The following is an 18,164-nucleotide window of genomic DNA, read 5'->3' on the forward strand; positions in this document are numbered from 1 at the left end:
TTCCTTCTCTCCAGTTTTGTCGATTGGCCTTACTAGTGGTTTATATGTTTTATTAGTCTTTTCAAAGAATGAATCTTTGGCTTTGTTGATCCCCCTTTAATGTTTTTTTCCCTCTTTTATTAACTTCTGCCTGTATTTATTTCCTTCTTATTTTGATTTAATTTATGGCTTTTTTCTAGCTTTTTAAGGTAGAGCCTTATTTCACTGATTTTTTTTTTTGATTTTCTCAAAAATATATTTTTAGCTCTAATCACCTTCCAATAATGGCCTTAACTTTATGTCTTGTTTTCATCATCATTTAGTCCAGTATATTTTAAGAATTACGCAGTGAATAGAGCAGTGATAGGTTTCTGTAAGAGAACAGCTTTGCCACGGTGCCCTGGCAGCTTTGCGTGTTTGCATATGGGCCACATAGGCAGGGCTTAGGTGCGGCTGATCTAAGCTCTGGCAGAACTTCCTGTGATCCTTTTGGAACATGAGATGCCTGTAAGGAACTTCTACAAGGCCGTTGCTCATTCACTTCACTCTCTCTTAGGAAGTGTGTCACGGGCCTGTTTTTATCGCCTCCTGGGTTCTGATGCTCGCGCGGGCTTTCTGCCTTGCTCCCTTGGGGTACGGCAGCAGGCTATAGACGGCTGAGCCGCAGCTTGGCCTGAGCTCCTCAGCAAGAGTGCGCTGCCATTGCACTGCTGTCATCTGGCCCCTTTGTTTCAGTGTCACCCTGTAAAAGGGACACTGAGAGCTGGCACCTTTGCCTACTCTTACTTATGCTTTTTATGTAAGTAATAAACTGTCTAGATCTATAAATGGCTCACTGTTTGCTTAGTGACCAAGTCTGCCAGCATTGCTTGCCTTGAAAGGTTCAGTTATAAAGGTTGGCATATTTAACTGTTAGGAATTCAGGCAAGGCTCCTGTAGGAAGCAGTGTACAGAGAGGTTTGGAAGATGAATAAACTGATCAGAAGTGATGGGCGTTCTAGACATGGAATGTTTTGACCAAATCGTGTCCATAACTTCCTATTCCTTTTTGTGCTGCACGTTCCTGCTTGCCACTGGTCTCTACCTACCACCAGATCATCCTTCAAAACAGAAACCTTTCACTCCCAATCTCCTTTTTCAAGTGCTTAAGGCTCATTATAATCTTGCATTTTGAGTCTTATCTCTGTTTAAAATTTTCCCCACATCCCTTGAAGTTTCAGTTATATGTGGCTCTTCTCATTAAATAAAAAAGCATGCTTAAAAAGTCTGTTTCTTTCATACAGCTTCTTTTCTCTTTGGGTGGCAGTCTCTACACAAAGTTGAAGATCTCACTTGTTCATTTGCCTTCCTTTAGTAAGCCTTTTCTTATTCTTTCACACATAGTCACCCAGTAAGTATTACTTGGCTGACTGATCTCTTCTACAGGTTATGTACCTCAAGCAGTTTATATATGCCACTATTATGGCACTTAATACACTGTATTTTTATTTTGCTTTATGCTTTGATCTGTTAGACTGTGAGCTTGTGAGAATCATCTGTGGACCATTTCCACTACCCCCAGCTCCCCACTGGCCTAGGACAGTGATTTGTACATAGTGGACAGATAGTGAGTAATGTAGCTGTATCTTATCTATGATTTTTAACTTAGAATAAAGTTTGAATAACTTTGGAAATGTGACGTAAATGAATGTAAATGATGTGTGTTTAATTTTTGTATTTTCATTATTAAATCATACTTTAGGTGATGTTTATATATTCAGCTGTAAATCATGCTTCAGATGATATTATCTAGGATTTGTTTCCAAAAGTACATCTTGTTTTTTAAAAAATATTTCAAGTGAAAAGCCCGCGCACCGCGATGAAGAGTGGCCCCCACTTGCCGCAACTAGAGAAAGCCCTCGCACAGAAACAAAGACCCAACACAGCCAAAAATAAATAAATAAATAAATAAATTTATTAAAAAAAAAAATTTCAAAATTCTAAATACTCTCAGCTGTACTATAAAATTTAATATGAATTTTAGTGTAGTCACTTTAATGAAATAATTTTTTTATCTTGAATACTTGTAAATACTGAAAAAGAGCAAACTGTCAGTAAATTAATTATCTCATGCTTCAAAGTATCCATGATCAGAAATAATATGAATTTTTTAGAATAGATATATTAGCTAAAAACTTACCATGTTTTTTAATAAGTCAGCTCCTCCAATGCATTTAATATAATTCAGTCTACAAGTACCTAATTTATAGCATTATTTGTAATGTGATTTATAAATGCTCCATTTATAAACCTTTTGGGATACATCTCCTCTATTAAGTGATTTTTATCTGTTTCAGATCAGGGATATGTGAGAACCTACTAGAGCAGTAATTGAAGAAGTGTTACATTGTTTATATTTAGAAACCCTCAGAAGTACTTTTGTTTGTAAAATTGTGTAACAGGAGAGACTTCAGATCACACCTGTGTTTCAAATACCTGAAATTAAAATGAGCTTTCTATGTTATTGGAGAACAAAAAGGCTTAGTTCTCAGTAAGAAGTCGGGGAAAAAAGACAATACTGTCATTTTAAGCTCAGTTGTCTTTGAGGTAATAAAAATCAACACAGTTTATTAGCTAAGGAATAGATATAAAGTGTGATGCTTGTTTTATAATGTTTCACTGTTATGAAAACCTGATTAACAAATCTTTATTTGGTATAAACAGAGGAGTACATGTTATGCTTCATATAACATCTTGGGAAGAAAATCTTTGTCTTTACATTAAATGACAGGAAAATAGTATGAAAAAAATCTGTCACTTTTATTAGAAATTGTGTCTGAGTCCTATTAAATCTTTCTTGGGCCCTTCTGCTTACTTAGCTAGCTAAACAGGTTTTTTTATTTTACTACTGGCTAAATTGATCTTTTAGAGAATAAAGTAATGCTTATGTAACTGGACATTGAAACAAGCCATTGTTGGTCCAAATGATTTGCTTCATAGTTTCTCAGTAATTAAAGCTGATTCCTTTTCAGATGGGAGTTGTAATTCATTATTAGATATTTTGTTTCTGCACAGTGAAATTTGAATGCAGTATTTGCCTTTTGTGGTTGGAAAATGAGACTTTTAGACTAAGCATGATTCATTATGATAGGTGAATAAACTATGATAATTAAAGCCTTAAAAATTATATATGAAGTATAATTCCAGGGATCTGATGGTAAGTTGAAAGGAGATAATATGAACGTTCTTGACTTATCCCTTTTAAGCTAGAACCTAAACCATGACAATATAGCTCTCTCCAGTGACATATAGGAAGATAATAAACACTTGATCATTTAGATCTCTTCTAAAATAGTCCCTTAAAGTTTTAAACTTTTAATTATAAAAACCTTAATCATATACATAGGCAGAAAGAATAGTAGAGCAGGGCTCCTGTAGCAGTCACCTGTAGTTGTTAACCCCTGGCCAAACTTGTTTCATTCTCGGACATACTATACAGTTATTTGGTTTATGAAAATTCTAATTTAAGTCAAAATCCCCAAGTTATCTTATGAATAAATTGCTTTTGTTAAATAAGCTGTGCCTAACGTGATTTATATTTATGCCATTTTTTTTAAAACTAATCTTCTTTGCTGCATGAGCTAAAAAGAATCCAAACTAAAAAGTAGTCTCTGTTATAAGACAAAATGGCTTACTGTGCTGAATAAAAGCATTGAGTCCTTGGGTGGATGAATTGAAATACTTTCTGCTGTATTAGATAACATGTGGTTTTGATTGCTTTGATTCACAAGTTTTTCCTTCATAATGTATTGGCACCTAAATATAGTTAGCATTCTTTTTTTTTATTAAAACTTTGTGAATTATAAAGTGATCTTTTGTTACTTTAAATTTTTTATTTTGAGTTGAAAGCTATAATGATGCTTGTTACTCAGTGTCAACAAATATTTATTGAACCCCTATATGGGGGACAATATATGATTTACACAGAAATTTTCCAGAAGAGTTTGTCACATATTTTAAAGGATTTTCTAAATCAGGTGGAAGGACTTTTTCTCAAACTGCTGTCTCCTAACTCCCCATGTTCATTCTGATTCAGCTTCGCAGATAAGGGCATAATAGCTTCAGATAAGAAACATTTCTTTTGTTGTTACTGATGGAAATGTGTTAAAGCCCTCAGGTATGTGGGAGAGAAAAAGTTGACAGGCAATTATTTAAGTAATAAATATATGCTTAAATATGGAGTAGAAATCTAAGATCGCTTAGAAATGTAAATGTCCATTTACATTCAAACCATAATTCTAGAAAACTTAGCCTAACTCTGGTAGTTAGTAAGAGTTTTATATAGCTAGCAATTTCTAAGTATACTTTTCAACAGGGTATTTATAAAATAAACTCTTTTACTTAAAGGATACTATAACATTTGAAGAATGCTACGAGCATATTTTAAATCACAAAATCTTCTAGGAGGATACTACACATTCTTTGTACAAATTCCAAAGGAAAACAATTTAAACTAAGAATGTTTGTTTTAATTGTGGTGAAATACACATAACATAAAATTTACCTTCTTAACCACTTTTAAATGTATAAACTAAGAATATTATAATATACTTTATGTGGTTAGGATTCAATTCAGACAAGTCAGTAGAAAGGTATATATTTAGCCACTAAGAGTAAAGCTGCCACAAAATTGTTTGCATTTGTTTTTCAGGTCATTACTTCTTTTTATGTGGAGCATGGAGGAAATGCTATGTCCTTCATGGGAAAAGGTGTCACAAAGAGCACGGTTCTCTGCTTGCTTCACTTATCCCATGAGATGATGGCCCAGGCCCAGAGCTCGGTGAGAGCTTTCAAAGCTGCCTGTCTTCCCACAGTTGCTAGAAAGGGAATGTGCTGTGTCTAACACGTTTCAAGCCTATATGTTTACTCTAGGAAAATGTCTTTTGACTTGTCTTTTTAGTAGACAAAAATGATTTCTGACAAAGATGTTTCTTAGAAGCTGTATATTACACAAATCTGAATTTTATTTTAAATTTATTTTGATTGAAATCTGCATGCACTAGAGAACTACGTTTTATCTAAATCATGGGGAAAATAGCTGTTCTGAAGAAAAATTGTTATGTATAACTTTTTAAGGAGGAGCTGAGATGGTTGTTTGCCTTGTGTTGGCTAAATAATGAATTAAAACCAAGTCTTAAGCATATTTTTACTTTGTTTTGATTTTTAAAAATTCAGTTATTTAAAACTCTATTTTATCCTTAGAAACGTACCTGATGTGTTTCTGTTCCCTTTTTCTCATTCTAGGAGTGGATGTCACTTTGGTTCTTGCCTTTGCGCAGTCACAGTGAAGAACATGCTACCACTCAACAGGGATTGGCTTGGTTGATTCCGTTGTGGGTTGACCGAGACCCAGAGGTCAGTGTGAAGGAAAATCAAGTCCATTATGTGTAGATTAAAGAACAAATGAAACAAAACATGTATGCATATACTTGTTCATATTTTCCAAAATGAGGTTATTTTAGTGCTATACCTTAAGCTATATTTACCCCCTGTCTTGGTCAGTTTGGGCTGCATAATAAAACACCATAGACTAGGTAGCTTGAACAAAGAAATTTATTTTCTCACACGTCTGGAGGCTGGAAGTTGAAGATCAAGGTGCCCACCCACATGGTCAGGTTTGGTGAGGACTCTTTCTGGCTTTCAGATGGTTCCCTTTTCATTGCATGCTGATATGACCTTTTCTCTCCTCCTCTTCTTATAAGGCCACCAGTCCTATCAGATTAGGACCCAAGCCTCACGGTCTCATTTAACCTTAATTATCTCCTAAAAGCCCTCTCCTCAAATACATTAGGAGTTAGGGCTTCAGCATATGAATTTTGGGGGTACATAGTTCAGTTCATGGCATCCCCTATTCAGTCACATTCAGAGGACAGATAAAAATAGTAAGAAAGGAAGGATTATAGAATCTATCAGTTTTGTAAAGAACAGCAAAATATTATTGGAGAAGTCCAGCCATTTTTGAACAGTTTAGAAGGATAGCGGCCAAGTGACTTTTGCGTGTCATTTAATAGAATAGTATCATTACAGTGCAGCGTTTTATATTAATGAATTTTCCAGTTTTAGCCATTTGTCTACTGATTTGATTTTTTTAAACCACTTTATTGAGGTATGATTGACATACAAAAAACTGTACCTATTTAATGTGTACAACTTCATGAATTTGGAGATAAGTATACACCCCTGAAATATACATCACCAGATTCAATGCCATAAACATATCCTTCACCTACAGAAGTTTCTTCTGTCCTCTTACTGCTTGTTTTTGTGATTAGAACACTTACCATAAGATCTACCCTCTTAGCAAATTTTTGTGTATATAATATAGTACTGTTAACAGCTAGAGATACATTCTTGAGCCACATTGAACTTGGACTTGTTGCTTGACTGCCTTATGACTGCATTGCTTTCTGTTACCCTGTGGTTATCAGTGAAACTCTATTTTGAAATCAAAATTCAGAAGTTCACCCAATACGTAGCTTGAGCAGTGGGGGTACTATGGCAAACATTACACCATGTCAATCTCTTTTGAAACATTTTTCTTTTAAAATAATTTTGGGGAAAATACTAAGTATCTTTTAAAAAGATAATTCAGTTACTTCTGTTTGAAAAGAAGTTTCAAAGAAGTTAAAGCCATTTGTTTGAAAGAAACACTGAAAAATTAAGGACGGTGGAACAAAATAATAGTATCCTCTTAAAAATGAGAAATAAACAAGAATCATGTTCATGAAAGATATGTAAGCACCCTATGCTTTCCCTAGAAAAAGACTTTTGAGCTATAATTTTTAGTCTTATTTATAGCTGGTTTTGACTTTTTGTGACATTTGCTTTTATTTAGCTTTTATTACCTATATTATTACTTTCTTAAATCATGGAATAGGATTTTTATTCACTCATAAACTTATAGGACAGTATTCTTCAAGTGTCTTATAATTTAGGATTGTCAAGACAGTGTCATAAAAATGTGATATTTTATGTACCAGAAAAATTAAGAATTCATGTTGTGAAATTGGGTTCTTTGGTTTCACAACGTTTTCTCTAATTTGAACAGGTGAGGTTCACTTCACTGGGATTAGGATCGGCACTGACTACCCTTGAAACTGGCTGTGTGGCCTTAGCAAACAGTTGTCAAAACATTTCTGGTGGGCTCTGGGGAACGGTGGTGAACATTCTTCTGGACCAGTCGGAGTGTAGCATGGTACGCCGGGAGGTAGGCCTGTCTGTTTAGCCCCTCCCATTTTCCCTCAGAGACCTGTTGTGGTAGTTCTTATAAACCATACTCCCTGTTTGACACCGTGGGCTCACCACTGACCGTTGTCTCTTTGACCTGCGAAAAACTGAAATGAAATGGTTGTAGAGAACAAAATGGTATTGATTCACAGTCAGAACAGGAGTCCTTTACTCTGAAAGATCAAAGCAGAATTCAGTGCATTTTAAATGGACTCTTCTATTTTATTACACATTGAAAAGTAGTTCACAGGAAAAGAAATTACTTTTATATGATCTCAGTGTTTAAGTTTATAAAGCTTTACTTAATTAAGATAAGGGGCTGTTAAAATACTCTGTAGTATTTATTATATAACATGTAAGAGGAAAAGTAAATGCTATTTTAATTCTTTCTGAATAGTTTATTTTCTTTACTGCTGCTTTTATCAAAGTAATGATCGATGCAACCATTTTAAGAACAGTAATCAAATAATGCTTAGAGGCTTGTAAAGAAAACAGCAGCTCCTGGGCCCACCATTAGCCAGTTTCCAGTTCCAAAATCCAAAGGCTGTAGTTTTCTTATTATTTGTTTTTTTTTAATAATAATGCTTAAACTTGTAGCTTTCTCTTGATTTACCAACTTTAAAGACTGTCTACTGGCTTCCAGTTAAGGTGGTTGAAAATTTCACTCCCTTTGGATCCCCTCTGTTACTCTGGTTATTCTCCCATTATAATCTTTCACTAAATAGATAATCAGTGTTCATAATTAGTATGATTATTTAATTTGACCATCTTCAGGACCCTAGGAGGTTAAGCTGGACATTTGTGGTTTGTATTTCTAGTTAGCAGTTTTTTATTAGGAGGAGCTTGTATGAGAGAGGAAGAAAGAGATGGGGAGAAAGGTGTGTGTATGATCTGTAGGAGGATAATAGAAACATGAAGTAGATTTCTTAAATGCTACCAGAAGAGTTTATGGTTTACAGATCATTTTTTGGAAAGACAAAATTCTGAAATAGGAAAAAATATCTTTCCTGGTGAAGTAGTTTCCCCCACTACTATGTCATCACCTAACAGGAAGGGCAGTGGGGAGTTCTCATAATGACCTCTCAGCGTGTGCAGCTGACCAGGGATATGCTTTTTGTTATTAACTAACAGTATATTGGTTATTTCAGACATGACAACAAGATGGCAGTATTGACATTTTTTTCCTTTAATTTCAGGCTGCATTTATTTTTCAAAATCTCCTTGTAATTCCAATGCCTTCAGTAATCATAAAGGATTATACTTGGCAGGTAGGTGACTTTAAACAATTATCAACCTAGTAGATATTTGAGATTAATTGATGATAAAGTTTCAGCATATATATATATATATATATATTTATATATTTATATATTTATATATTTATATATTTATATATGTATATATTTCCTTACTGATGAAACTTTATACAAGCCAACAGGACCTCTTGAAAGAGAATGTAGACTTTTTTTTATGCTTGATCAGATTTACAAATTCTTCTCTGTGGTGTTAAAAATAATTTTAAACAGAAATAATAATCACTGACATGTTTACTATGTACTAGGCACTCTTCTAGAAACATAACAAATATCAGCTTGTAATGGTTTGAGTTATGAACCATTATTATCCTCATTTTTTAGATTAAGAAAATTTAGCACAGCGGGTTTAAGTAGTTGGCCCTTAATCATACCCTTTTGCTTTCAGTCCAGGCAGTTTCTCTTTCGCACTCACTATATTGTCTCTCTAAATTAATAATAATAAACAAATTTGTTTGTAGTTAAATATGCATTGATGTTAACGTCTTTTTTTCTTTTCTGGGTTAGTACACTGAGTCATAATTTATCTTTCTTTGCTTTCTATTAGATTAATTTTTTGTATCATGTTCTGAATGACAAGTCAGTAGATAGTTTTACCTAACTTTTTTTTATAACCTACTGCTTTTTAGGTAATTTGGAGGATAGAAAAGTGCTCACCTGGGGCAGACAAGACATGCTTTTTTTCTACCCTAGTCTTTATCCATATGTCCTCATCCTATACATACATATTTATCACACTGTTGCATCTCATCCCCCAGGACCTTAGATAAGATCTAAGGTTTCTTTTTAAGTTTTCATTAGAATATATCTTCGGAGGAGTTACTGAATCTAGTTGAGCTGTAGTGAGGGCAGCTTTTGGGGCAGTCACCTAGAGGCTGAATCCTGGTGGTTGTTAAGGCCTGGATCTCATTTAACTCTTGGAAGCTTCACTTTTCCAAACTTTGCAAACCCAGTTTAATGCTGCCAATTATTGAAAATCCCAGGCTGCTTTTCCACTGGCTCCTTTAATTTGTTTAACATGCCTTCTGATGATGGTTGTTATTCACAGTCTGTGTGGTAATAAAACCATAGGAGACAAATTAGAAAAGAATACACAGGATTAATATTTATATTAACAGTGTAGTGGTTTTGATGCCTGTTATCCAATAACTACATTTAAAAATGTTGTTTTTGGCTCAAATGCAAATGATCTCTACTCCCATTGTTAAAGTAGTGACACTTGTATACTATAACCTTTGTGATGTACTGCCAGTGAGTTTTTTTTAAATTATTGAAATAAATATAAAGGCAAGAGTAATAAGTTTTCTGGGTTCTATTAAAGCTCTTGGGGCATTATAATATAGAACCATGTGTAGAAGTTCACAATTTTTCTAATAAGTTAAATAGTATACAGCTGCTTTTTGCTACTGGTGACATGCTTAGTGCAGCTTTTTGATTTTGTTACTTTCCAGTTCTTCATCACAGAATTAATTTTCTACTAAAAAAGTTGAAAACAGTGGTTTAAGTACGCTTTTAGAGTCTTTTGCTTTACCAGTGTTGGCCATAATCAAAAATATGTGAGAGCTACTCTAATCCAAAATAGTACTTGATGATGAAACTTCTATTAGTCTTAAGCAAAATTAGAAAAATCAGTCTATTTTTTTGTGTATTTTTAATAAACTCACATTTTCTTCCTCTCTTTTTTTAATTTGTTTTTGCTTATTATTTTTTGTTTTTAAGTGTCCTCACTTGGTAGTATAAAATAGTTGGTAATGTAGTATATGTCCCTCAAGTTTTAAAAAGTTTAGTGGTACTTTAAATCCCAAAGTGGAAACAGCTGCTCTAGTAAGGGAGGAAGATAGTCTTCAAATATAGATAATGGAATTTTATAATCTCCAAGAAGTTGTGACCTTTGCCAGTTTACTACAGCCAGAAAGAAAGTGCTACTTTTTCAGTAATTTAAAATTAAAATTGTCTTTGGTAGAACGATGAGTAATAATCTTATTCAATAAGATGTTTCATTTACTTGCCTTGGTGTACATTTTGCAGTGTTTGGGAGGATATAGCAGGAAGTAGCATTAGTATATAGAAGCTTTGTAAACATTTTATTTTGGTTGAGGTAGATATTTGATTAATAATATTTTACAAACAGAACTGCTTTTACGGCTTTGCATTTTGTTTTGGTGCCTGAAGTCTGAGTTGATGCCCTTTATACTCTTGTTCCACTGGGTGTTCTGCAGTGTTTGCTGTAAGATTATTACCTCTGTCCCAGTTCTTTCCCCACACAGCCAGTCTAGATTTCTATTTCATGTTACTATTGAAATTGTACTTCTGAGTGGTAATCATTTGCATAAATAAATTATGAGTTATATAACTGGCTGGGTTTCCTTTTGTTGTTAAGTAAAGTTTAGTGCTGTCTTATCAAATGTGGTAGATACTTTTTAGCTGGTTCCACTGTTTACATACCTTTGTTTTTCTTTCATTTCTGGTGTACTTTTCATGTTATAATTTACCTTTCCTTGTAATAGGGCTTAAATCTTTTCTGGAACAAGGTAAGGCATAAGTCACTTAAAACATTTTGGGGGCTTTGAAAGGAATATTTAATTTATTAAAGTTTCAAATTTTATAAAAATTTAGTTCTTCCTTAAGTTTTAGCTTATAATTTTTCTTTTTCTTATTCTATTTATAAGGCTACCAAAATTTAGCAGTGTTTTCAAAGGGCTTTTGGATAACGTTTACTTCACTTGCAAGCTTTTTTTTCTTTTTTTAAATTGAGGTATAGTTGATATACAATATAAATTTCAGGTGTACAACATAGTAATTCACAGTTTTTAGAGCTTATATTACATTTATAGTTATTATAAAATATTGGCTATATTCCGTGTGTTGTACAATAAAACTTTTTTTAATTTTAAAAATATTTTTTAAAAATACTTTCAGCAACTGCTACAATCCATCTTAATCTTCCTCTTCTCTGAAAGATACTAGCATTTAATGTCTATGCCATTAAATTAGGTTCTTCTCATATATTACCTTTACTGCCTTGCATATTTCTTACTATTTAACTTAATCTTCCTAAGTGGAATGTGTATTTCAGGGCCATGTTTTTAATATTAAAAAAAAATGTTTCTCCCAGCCCCATCCACAGAGAATGGTCCTCCATCCATCTTTGCTAATGCGTAGAAATGTGCAAATCATTCCATTTATCCCGTTAGTCTTCTTGATGTTGCTAAGTAAATAAAGTTGAAGATCAGGTCTTAATTTTTGTAGTGTAATTCCCATTTGGCTTTCCATGGATACAGAAGCGTACTGGGAGTGGGTGGTCACAAGGAGTAGGAACAGATAAAGAGCCTCTCAGCACAGGTTCCCCGGGCGCCCAGCAGCCCTAATAGGGCCCAGTTCCTGGTGCATCGGTCCTTGGTGCATCACAGATCTTTTCTATTCTGTTTTTTAAGAGCAGCGTTTATAATACTGGTCTTCCTTTGTTCAAGGCTACATTCCTCTCTTAGGGAGGGAAAGCAGAATTAGTGTCCAAGGGACCCTAAACTGTGTTGTGTTCCCAGCTGTGCAGTGTCTTGTAAACTGGTTTCCTAGAGTCTGACTTGGATTTAGTACTCCTGGATGTGGAAGATTCTGTTGCTGGGTTTAGTTTGAGAACTAATGTCACAAATCCATATCCCTGCAACTTTGACAACCAGAATGGAATCTTAGAGTTGATTATAACAGGAAATCTGTTAGATAAGGATTATCTGTGTAGTTTGTTTCAGTTCATTTCTCTAAATGTTTGTTGAGTATTTAAATGTTGGGGATTCACAGATGATCTGACTTAGTGCTCTGGGGCTTATGGCCTGTGGGGGAAGACAGTGTTCTACCAAGAGAACATTACTACAGTGTTTTATATATGATCATGGTAGCTTATGTGTACTTTTTACAATATTAAAGTTGTTCTTTCCCTTGAAAATGGTGTCACAGATTTAAATGTAAAGGTAATTTCATGCACTTAATATAATGAGATGTCAGTTTGTGGTGTAAATACACTTGTTAATGCTTTCATTCCTTTCCATGTTTGTGAGAGGAGTTGGCACATATATTTTATTTTTTAAAATTTTATTTTGAAAAAAAATTAGACTTAAAGGCAAGTTGCAGAAACAGTACAGCAGTTTTTATATCCCCTTCACCCAGATTCCCCAGATGTTATAATTTTACCATATTTGCTTTAGCTCTACCTAGTGTCTTTTTTCTGAACTATTTGAGAGTTGCAGACATATACTTCTATTTTCCCTAAATAGTTAATTGTGAGTTTCCTAAAAACAAGGACATTCACTTACAGAATCACTATTATAATTATCAAAATGTGGAAAGTATTCAAATTTTTCCAATTGTCCCACTACTGTCCTTCATAGAAAACAAACAAACAAAAAAACAGTCAGGATCTAGGATCCAATTTAGGAATACATGTTGCATATAGCTGTCATGTCTACTTAGTTTCTTCCATCTAAAATAGTTCCTAAATCTTTAACATTTATGACCTTGGCATTTTTGAAGAGCATAACCTATTTAGTTTTTGTAGTATTCTTTAATTAGGTTTGTCTGTTTCCTCATGATTTGATTCAGGTTATGCATTTTTGGCAGAAAAGCCACAGAAGTGCTCCGTGCTTCTCATTGTATTACATCAGCAGATAGGCTGTGTCTTTGTCCCATTGCTGGTGATATTAACCTTGCTTACTTGGTTAAGGTAGAGTTGGTCTGTCTTCTCCATTGTGGACTTAAAATTTTTCCTTTTGCCAGGAGGTGCTTTGAGACTGTAAAATATCTATTTCTCATCAACTTTTATTAGTTTTAACTTCCATTTGTGATTCTTGTCTGAAGCAGTTATTACAGAATGGTTGCCAAATGATGATTTTCTAATTCCATTATTTCTTCCACATTAATTACATTTTACTGTAAGGAAGAGCCTTCCTTTCTTATTTATTTATTCACTTATTTATTTACACCAGTATGGACTCAAGGATTCTTAGTATGTTTCATGGATTATGATCTCTTTCTATCATTATTTATTTAGATGTTCAAATTGTTTCAGATTTGGCTAGGAGGACTTCCTTCACGAAGACTCCTATATCCTTTTAACATGTCTTTAACATGTCTTTATCAACCTTTGAGTACTTGTTTACTTTCTGGCATAGCAAGATGTTCTCGACTTTCCCAGCCCCACCCCGGAATCAGATATTTGCTCAAAGAGCCCTGATTTCTTTCAATAGAGAAGGTATATAGAAATGAGTTCTAGATATGCTCGTTGTTCCGAGGGAGGGGTCTTTGCTTCTGTACACTCTCAGTGGACATAGCTAGACTGTCTGCATATGTGTTTATATGTGTTGTAGAGAGATGGCCGACTCATTTATAGTTGTAGTATGTATCATTTTCATATTTGATGTGATAATTATCAATGCATATTTTTCATCTTCTAATGTGTTCATCATGGATCATTATGAGTATTGATTTCACAAAATGCTAAGTACTTGGTGTCAGAGAAACAATACCATTTTAACTATACTCATAATTTATATGCAGTTAGGGATTTCTTATGTAATTAGGGTCATTTTTTTCAATCTCTGCATTACATTTGTTATATAATTTGTTATGTATCAAAATAATTCCTTTTTCTTCTTGAAAATATTCTCCATTCTTCTTACATGTAATTTTGTTTTGCTTCTAGTTCCTTTTGAATCATAGCTAATGGGTATGTTAGTACTGTGACACTAGTAGTAAAATGTTTTAAATGTAATATTGTAGCTTATTGCATCCTTGAGAACAATATTTTCAAATTAATCGGAGTGTTCTATGACATAATTGCTGTTTTCTTTGCAAACTTATTTGTTATGGCTCCTGGTGATTTGAAGAGTTTTCTTTCTTTGCATACTGTCCTTCTCCGCTCTCCCTGGCAATTTTGCAGATGATCTGGCAGCCCGAGCACTCACCTGAGGGCAAGGCTGGTAAGGATATAGACGTCCTGAGACAGAGCAATCAGACTGTGCTGATTTCCCCGTTTTACCAGAAGACAGCCCCATCAATTACTGATGGATCTATGGAGCGAAGCCTAGTACATGCGTGAAAGGCTTCGTTGTTCCGGCCCTTGTACATTAGTCATGTGTGGAAAGCCCGAGCCACGCCATCTTTTGCGCTTATGCTGGACTTGGCTTCACTGCTGTGATTAAGGCTCTGTTGATAATGTGCCATTGCTACTAGGAAGCTCTGGCACGTGGAGATTGGGGATTCGGGCTAAATGCTTAGCTAAAATAAATCAAATAAAAAATAAATAATGGTTATGTACTATGTACATATTCCAGATCATCTGGTTTTGTTTGAGAAGTTTAAAAATATTTTGAGTGAAATGTTTGAATTTTTAGAAGACATTATTTTTTTCAAGTAATGAATATATATGGTTAAAAAAGCTAATAGAGCTTATGATGAAATTCTTTACCCTCTTTATTCACAGAGACAGCTTTACCTCCTACTGATTTTAATTCTTCAGGTAGTTACCTTCCTGTCTCTAAATAGTGTGTTTGCAGTAATACAGTATGTTTGTTCCTTTACTGTGTCAGTACATAGGATTTAGCTCACTTAAACAATGTCCTGCCAATATAGTTCTGTTACTGGTCTTAGTTTCTCCCCTGGTCACCCCTGCTGTTTCTGGTCTCCTTACCTATGGGTCATATCTCTTGCCCGCCCCCATTTAGAAGGCAAGATATGGCTAAGTTGTTCCTTTTATTGGTATCTCGTCCCCCACTTCTACTGCCAGTCTTTGCCAGTTTCATCTCTACTTTTACTTTGTGAAGGCTGATTATGGTTAGATTCTCTTATACAGCCTCCTTATATCTGTAAGTTGATTCTGAAAAGTGAAAACTAGTAATTTGCTACAGAGCCATTATTTGTTGGGCTGTGGTTACACTTCCTTATCTGTGCTTCCAGGGCTATGATCCCTCTGGCACTCAGAGGAAAACTTTCCTGGTATTTATGTGTGTGTGTGTGATTTTAAAACTTGATTTGGGCGTTGGGTGATTTTTTTGCCCTTGGAGTTTCTGTTAATTTTTTTTCTTGCACTGTGAGTCCGCATCGTAGCTCAAGTTTTTCTAAGCTCCTAATCATCCTTTCTCTCCAGTTAGAATCCCCTTTCCTAGTAATCATCCTCAAAATAATTGTATTCCTACCTAAAAACAAGTGCATGAGTGACAAACTTCTGAGTTCTTGTTTGTTTGAAAATGTATTCAAATTGCACTGGATTGATAGTTTGGGCTACTAGGTATTAGGCTGAAATCATTCCTCATAAGAATTTTGCTCCACTGTCTTCCTAACATCTCGTGCTACGGATGAGAAGTTGGATACCCATTTGATTCTTTTTTTTTTTTTTTAAGTTTTAACATTTTTATTTATATACAGAGAGTTAGTATTGTTTCTGAGGAAAGTAGATATGCTTGATGACCCATTCAAGAAGTTCACACTTAGTTCAACTTAGTGAAGCCGATGTCCTTCGCATACTGGCGGAAACACTGGCGGCACATATTGAGGCCATATTTCCAGATCAGACCGTGCCGGTTCAAGCAAATGCAGCAAGAGTGAGAACCCTGGCCGAATTTTCTCAGATGGCTCCTGTAGAGCTGCTGGTGACCCATGTTGCTTTCTCGGCTGCAACGAGGCAAAACGAAAAGAGGGAGCGCATGCAGGGACTCTTCAGGATTTTTCCATATGATTCTTTTTACCTCTTTATGGATGACTTTTTCTTTTACTATCTTCACTTTGTCTTTAATGTTCTAGAATTTTATGATTCTATGTCTTTTTTTCATTTCTCTTGCTTGATATTTAATAAGCTCCTTAATTTGGAGACATAGATGTTCTATTTCTTTTGGCTCTGACAATTTTTTTTTCATATTTATTTATTTTAAAAATGACTTTTCCTTTTTCTTTATTTTTCCAGAAATTATATGAGTCTTATATTAGGCCTCTTGAATTAATTTTCTGCTCCTTATCTTTTCTGTCTCCTGGTCTTTAAATTCTGGGATATTAATTTTTTTGTTCATATCAGAATTAGTTTAACTTTTTCAATCTTGGTAGGCCAAATAATTTTCCCTGTGACTTATAGGCAAAGAAAAAAAATCAGGTTCTAAACTTTACTAGGTGGGTTTAAATTTATGTCTTTTATGACTTATTTTGTTATCTTTATTTTCTAAATCTTTTTTCTTTTTATGTTAGTAAGAACTAGAGAAAAAAATGAATTTTTAAAATATATTAATTAAAGGGTAAATATTATGTCAATTATATACCATGATAATTACCATGATAATTATACGTATTTATAGAATAACTACTATAGTTCTACATCATATTTACATGTGTAATTTCTCACTTTGAAAATATTTATAACTAAAGAAAAGTTGGATTTTAGAAGACAATAGGTTTGTAACACTTCTCCTTGTAGCACATGGTGAAACCGTCAGCCTCAGTGGGCCTTTACCGAATAAAGAATCAGCAGATTTAAGAACTCTTGAGGAACTTGTTTTCAGCATTTATACAGTTTATGTTCCTTCGTCTATTTTTGTCTAAACCTTTGTTAATTTGGACTGTGGCTGTTAACTCATCAAGGAAACAATTATATAGACACAATTTTGCACAAGAAAAAATTTTGAATAATTTTATATAATATGTATAATAAAATATTTGAAAATTATTCTTAGTATTATTATGAAATAAATTAAAAAATAGTGTTTGTGGTACTTTGTTTAATAATTTTATTTTATTGATTTATTGGGGTTTGTTACACAGCTGCAATTAAGCTAGTAACCTTTGCTGAATTATTTTTAATTCTCATCTTGGTTGTTGATCCTTCCTGGAATCAATATAATGAGGACTTTAATTTGTGATGTTAAGCAACTATTGCAGATCTCATGTGTGCTTTTTACATTTTTGAATGCTATAAGTTGCTTAAAAGATAGAACATTTTGAAGCTGTGAATGTTAGGATTGGCTCTGTGGCTTCGGATGAATTACTTCTTCCTAGATATTTAAATAAAGTAATGCACAAGAGGGCCGCATTGCCTGAAATGTGTACCTGGTTCACAAACGGGAGCCACGTGACCCTGTTCATGTACTCCTCTCTGTTTCGCCTGCCGCTTCTCAAGCTCCGGATTTAGAGTTACACGGTGACCAGCGTCTGTGACTGCTCATTAGATAGTCTTGTTTCTTCTTGGACAAGTAAATTGCTCTATTTGTAGAGAGTAAAGCTCACAGTGTTGGGTAGGTTTATTAGAACACAACAATAACAAATTCGTAACAAAAAGTATTTAATATTGAAGTAAGACATTTAATTTTAATAATAGTCTTAAAGAGAAGGGCTAATGGAAATAATCTTCTTAATGTAATTATATCTTTAACTGTAGTTATGCGTTTAACTATTACTTTATCTTCCTGGATAGTAAGTTTTAATATCCATCTTTCCTTGGTGATCAGGAGGCATGAGAGAAGGGACACGTACGCAAATTTCAGCTAACAGTAAACTTTGAATAGGCTTTGACCAGACCTTTCCTGTTGGCACTTAGATTTCGATTTTCTGTCTTTTATTTTTCTCTCTATTATGGTC

The 18,164-nt window shown here is 34.1% G+C and overlaps 2 protein-coding genes across 7 annotated transcripts in view; one reads left to right on the top strand and one right to left on the bottom strand.

The window, feature by feature from the left end:
* RTTN (rotatin) overlaps nt 1–18,164 on the top strand; it is a 142,542-nt gene that overhangs the window by 68,411 nt on the left and 55,967 nt on the right. For 5 of the 6 annotated variants that reach the window (XR_009005111.1, XM_057527198.1, XM_057527197.1 and 2 more), the window contains 4 exons: nt 4,670–4,798; nt 5,263–5,373; nt 7,067–7,225; nt 8,442–8,513. Coding sequence is in view for 5 of the 6 variants with exons in the window: in XM_057527198.1 (XP_057383181.1) it covers nt 4,670–4,798; nt 5,263–5,373; nt 7,067–7,225; nt 8,442–8,513 (471 nt within the window). In the remaining variant the exon portion in view is untranslated. The remainder of the gene's footprint in view (nt 1–4,669; nt 4,799–5,262; nt 5,374–7,066; nt 7,226–8,441; nt 8,514–18,164) is intronic. The other variant, XM_057527200.1, reaches the window with a different exon arrangement.
* Nucleotides 16,011–16,213, bottom strand: LOC114238828 (40S ribosomal protein S29-like). Its single transcript, XM_028168505.2, has one exon. The coding sequence runs from the start codon at nt 16,202–16,204 to the stop codon at nt 16,034–16,036; it is 171 nt and encodes a 56-aa protein (XP_028024306.1). The 5' UTR covers nt 16,205–16,213; the 3' UTR covers nt 16,011–16,033.

This window comes from Balaenoptera acutorostrata, chromosome 13 (assembly GCF_949987535.1).
Source record: "Balaenoptera acutorostrata chromosome 13, mBalAcu1.1, whole genome shotgun sequence".
NCBI classification, from domain to species: Eukaryota; Metazoa; Chordata; class Mammalia; order Artiodactyla; family Balaenopteridae; genus Balaenoptera; species Balaenoptera acutorostrata.

Coding starts and splice junctions, on each gene's coding strand:
- LOC114238828 (XM_028168505.2), bottom strand. CDS start 16,204: ATGGGTCACCAGCAGCTCTACAGGAGCCATCTGAGAAAATTCGGCCAG.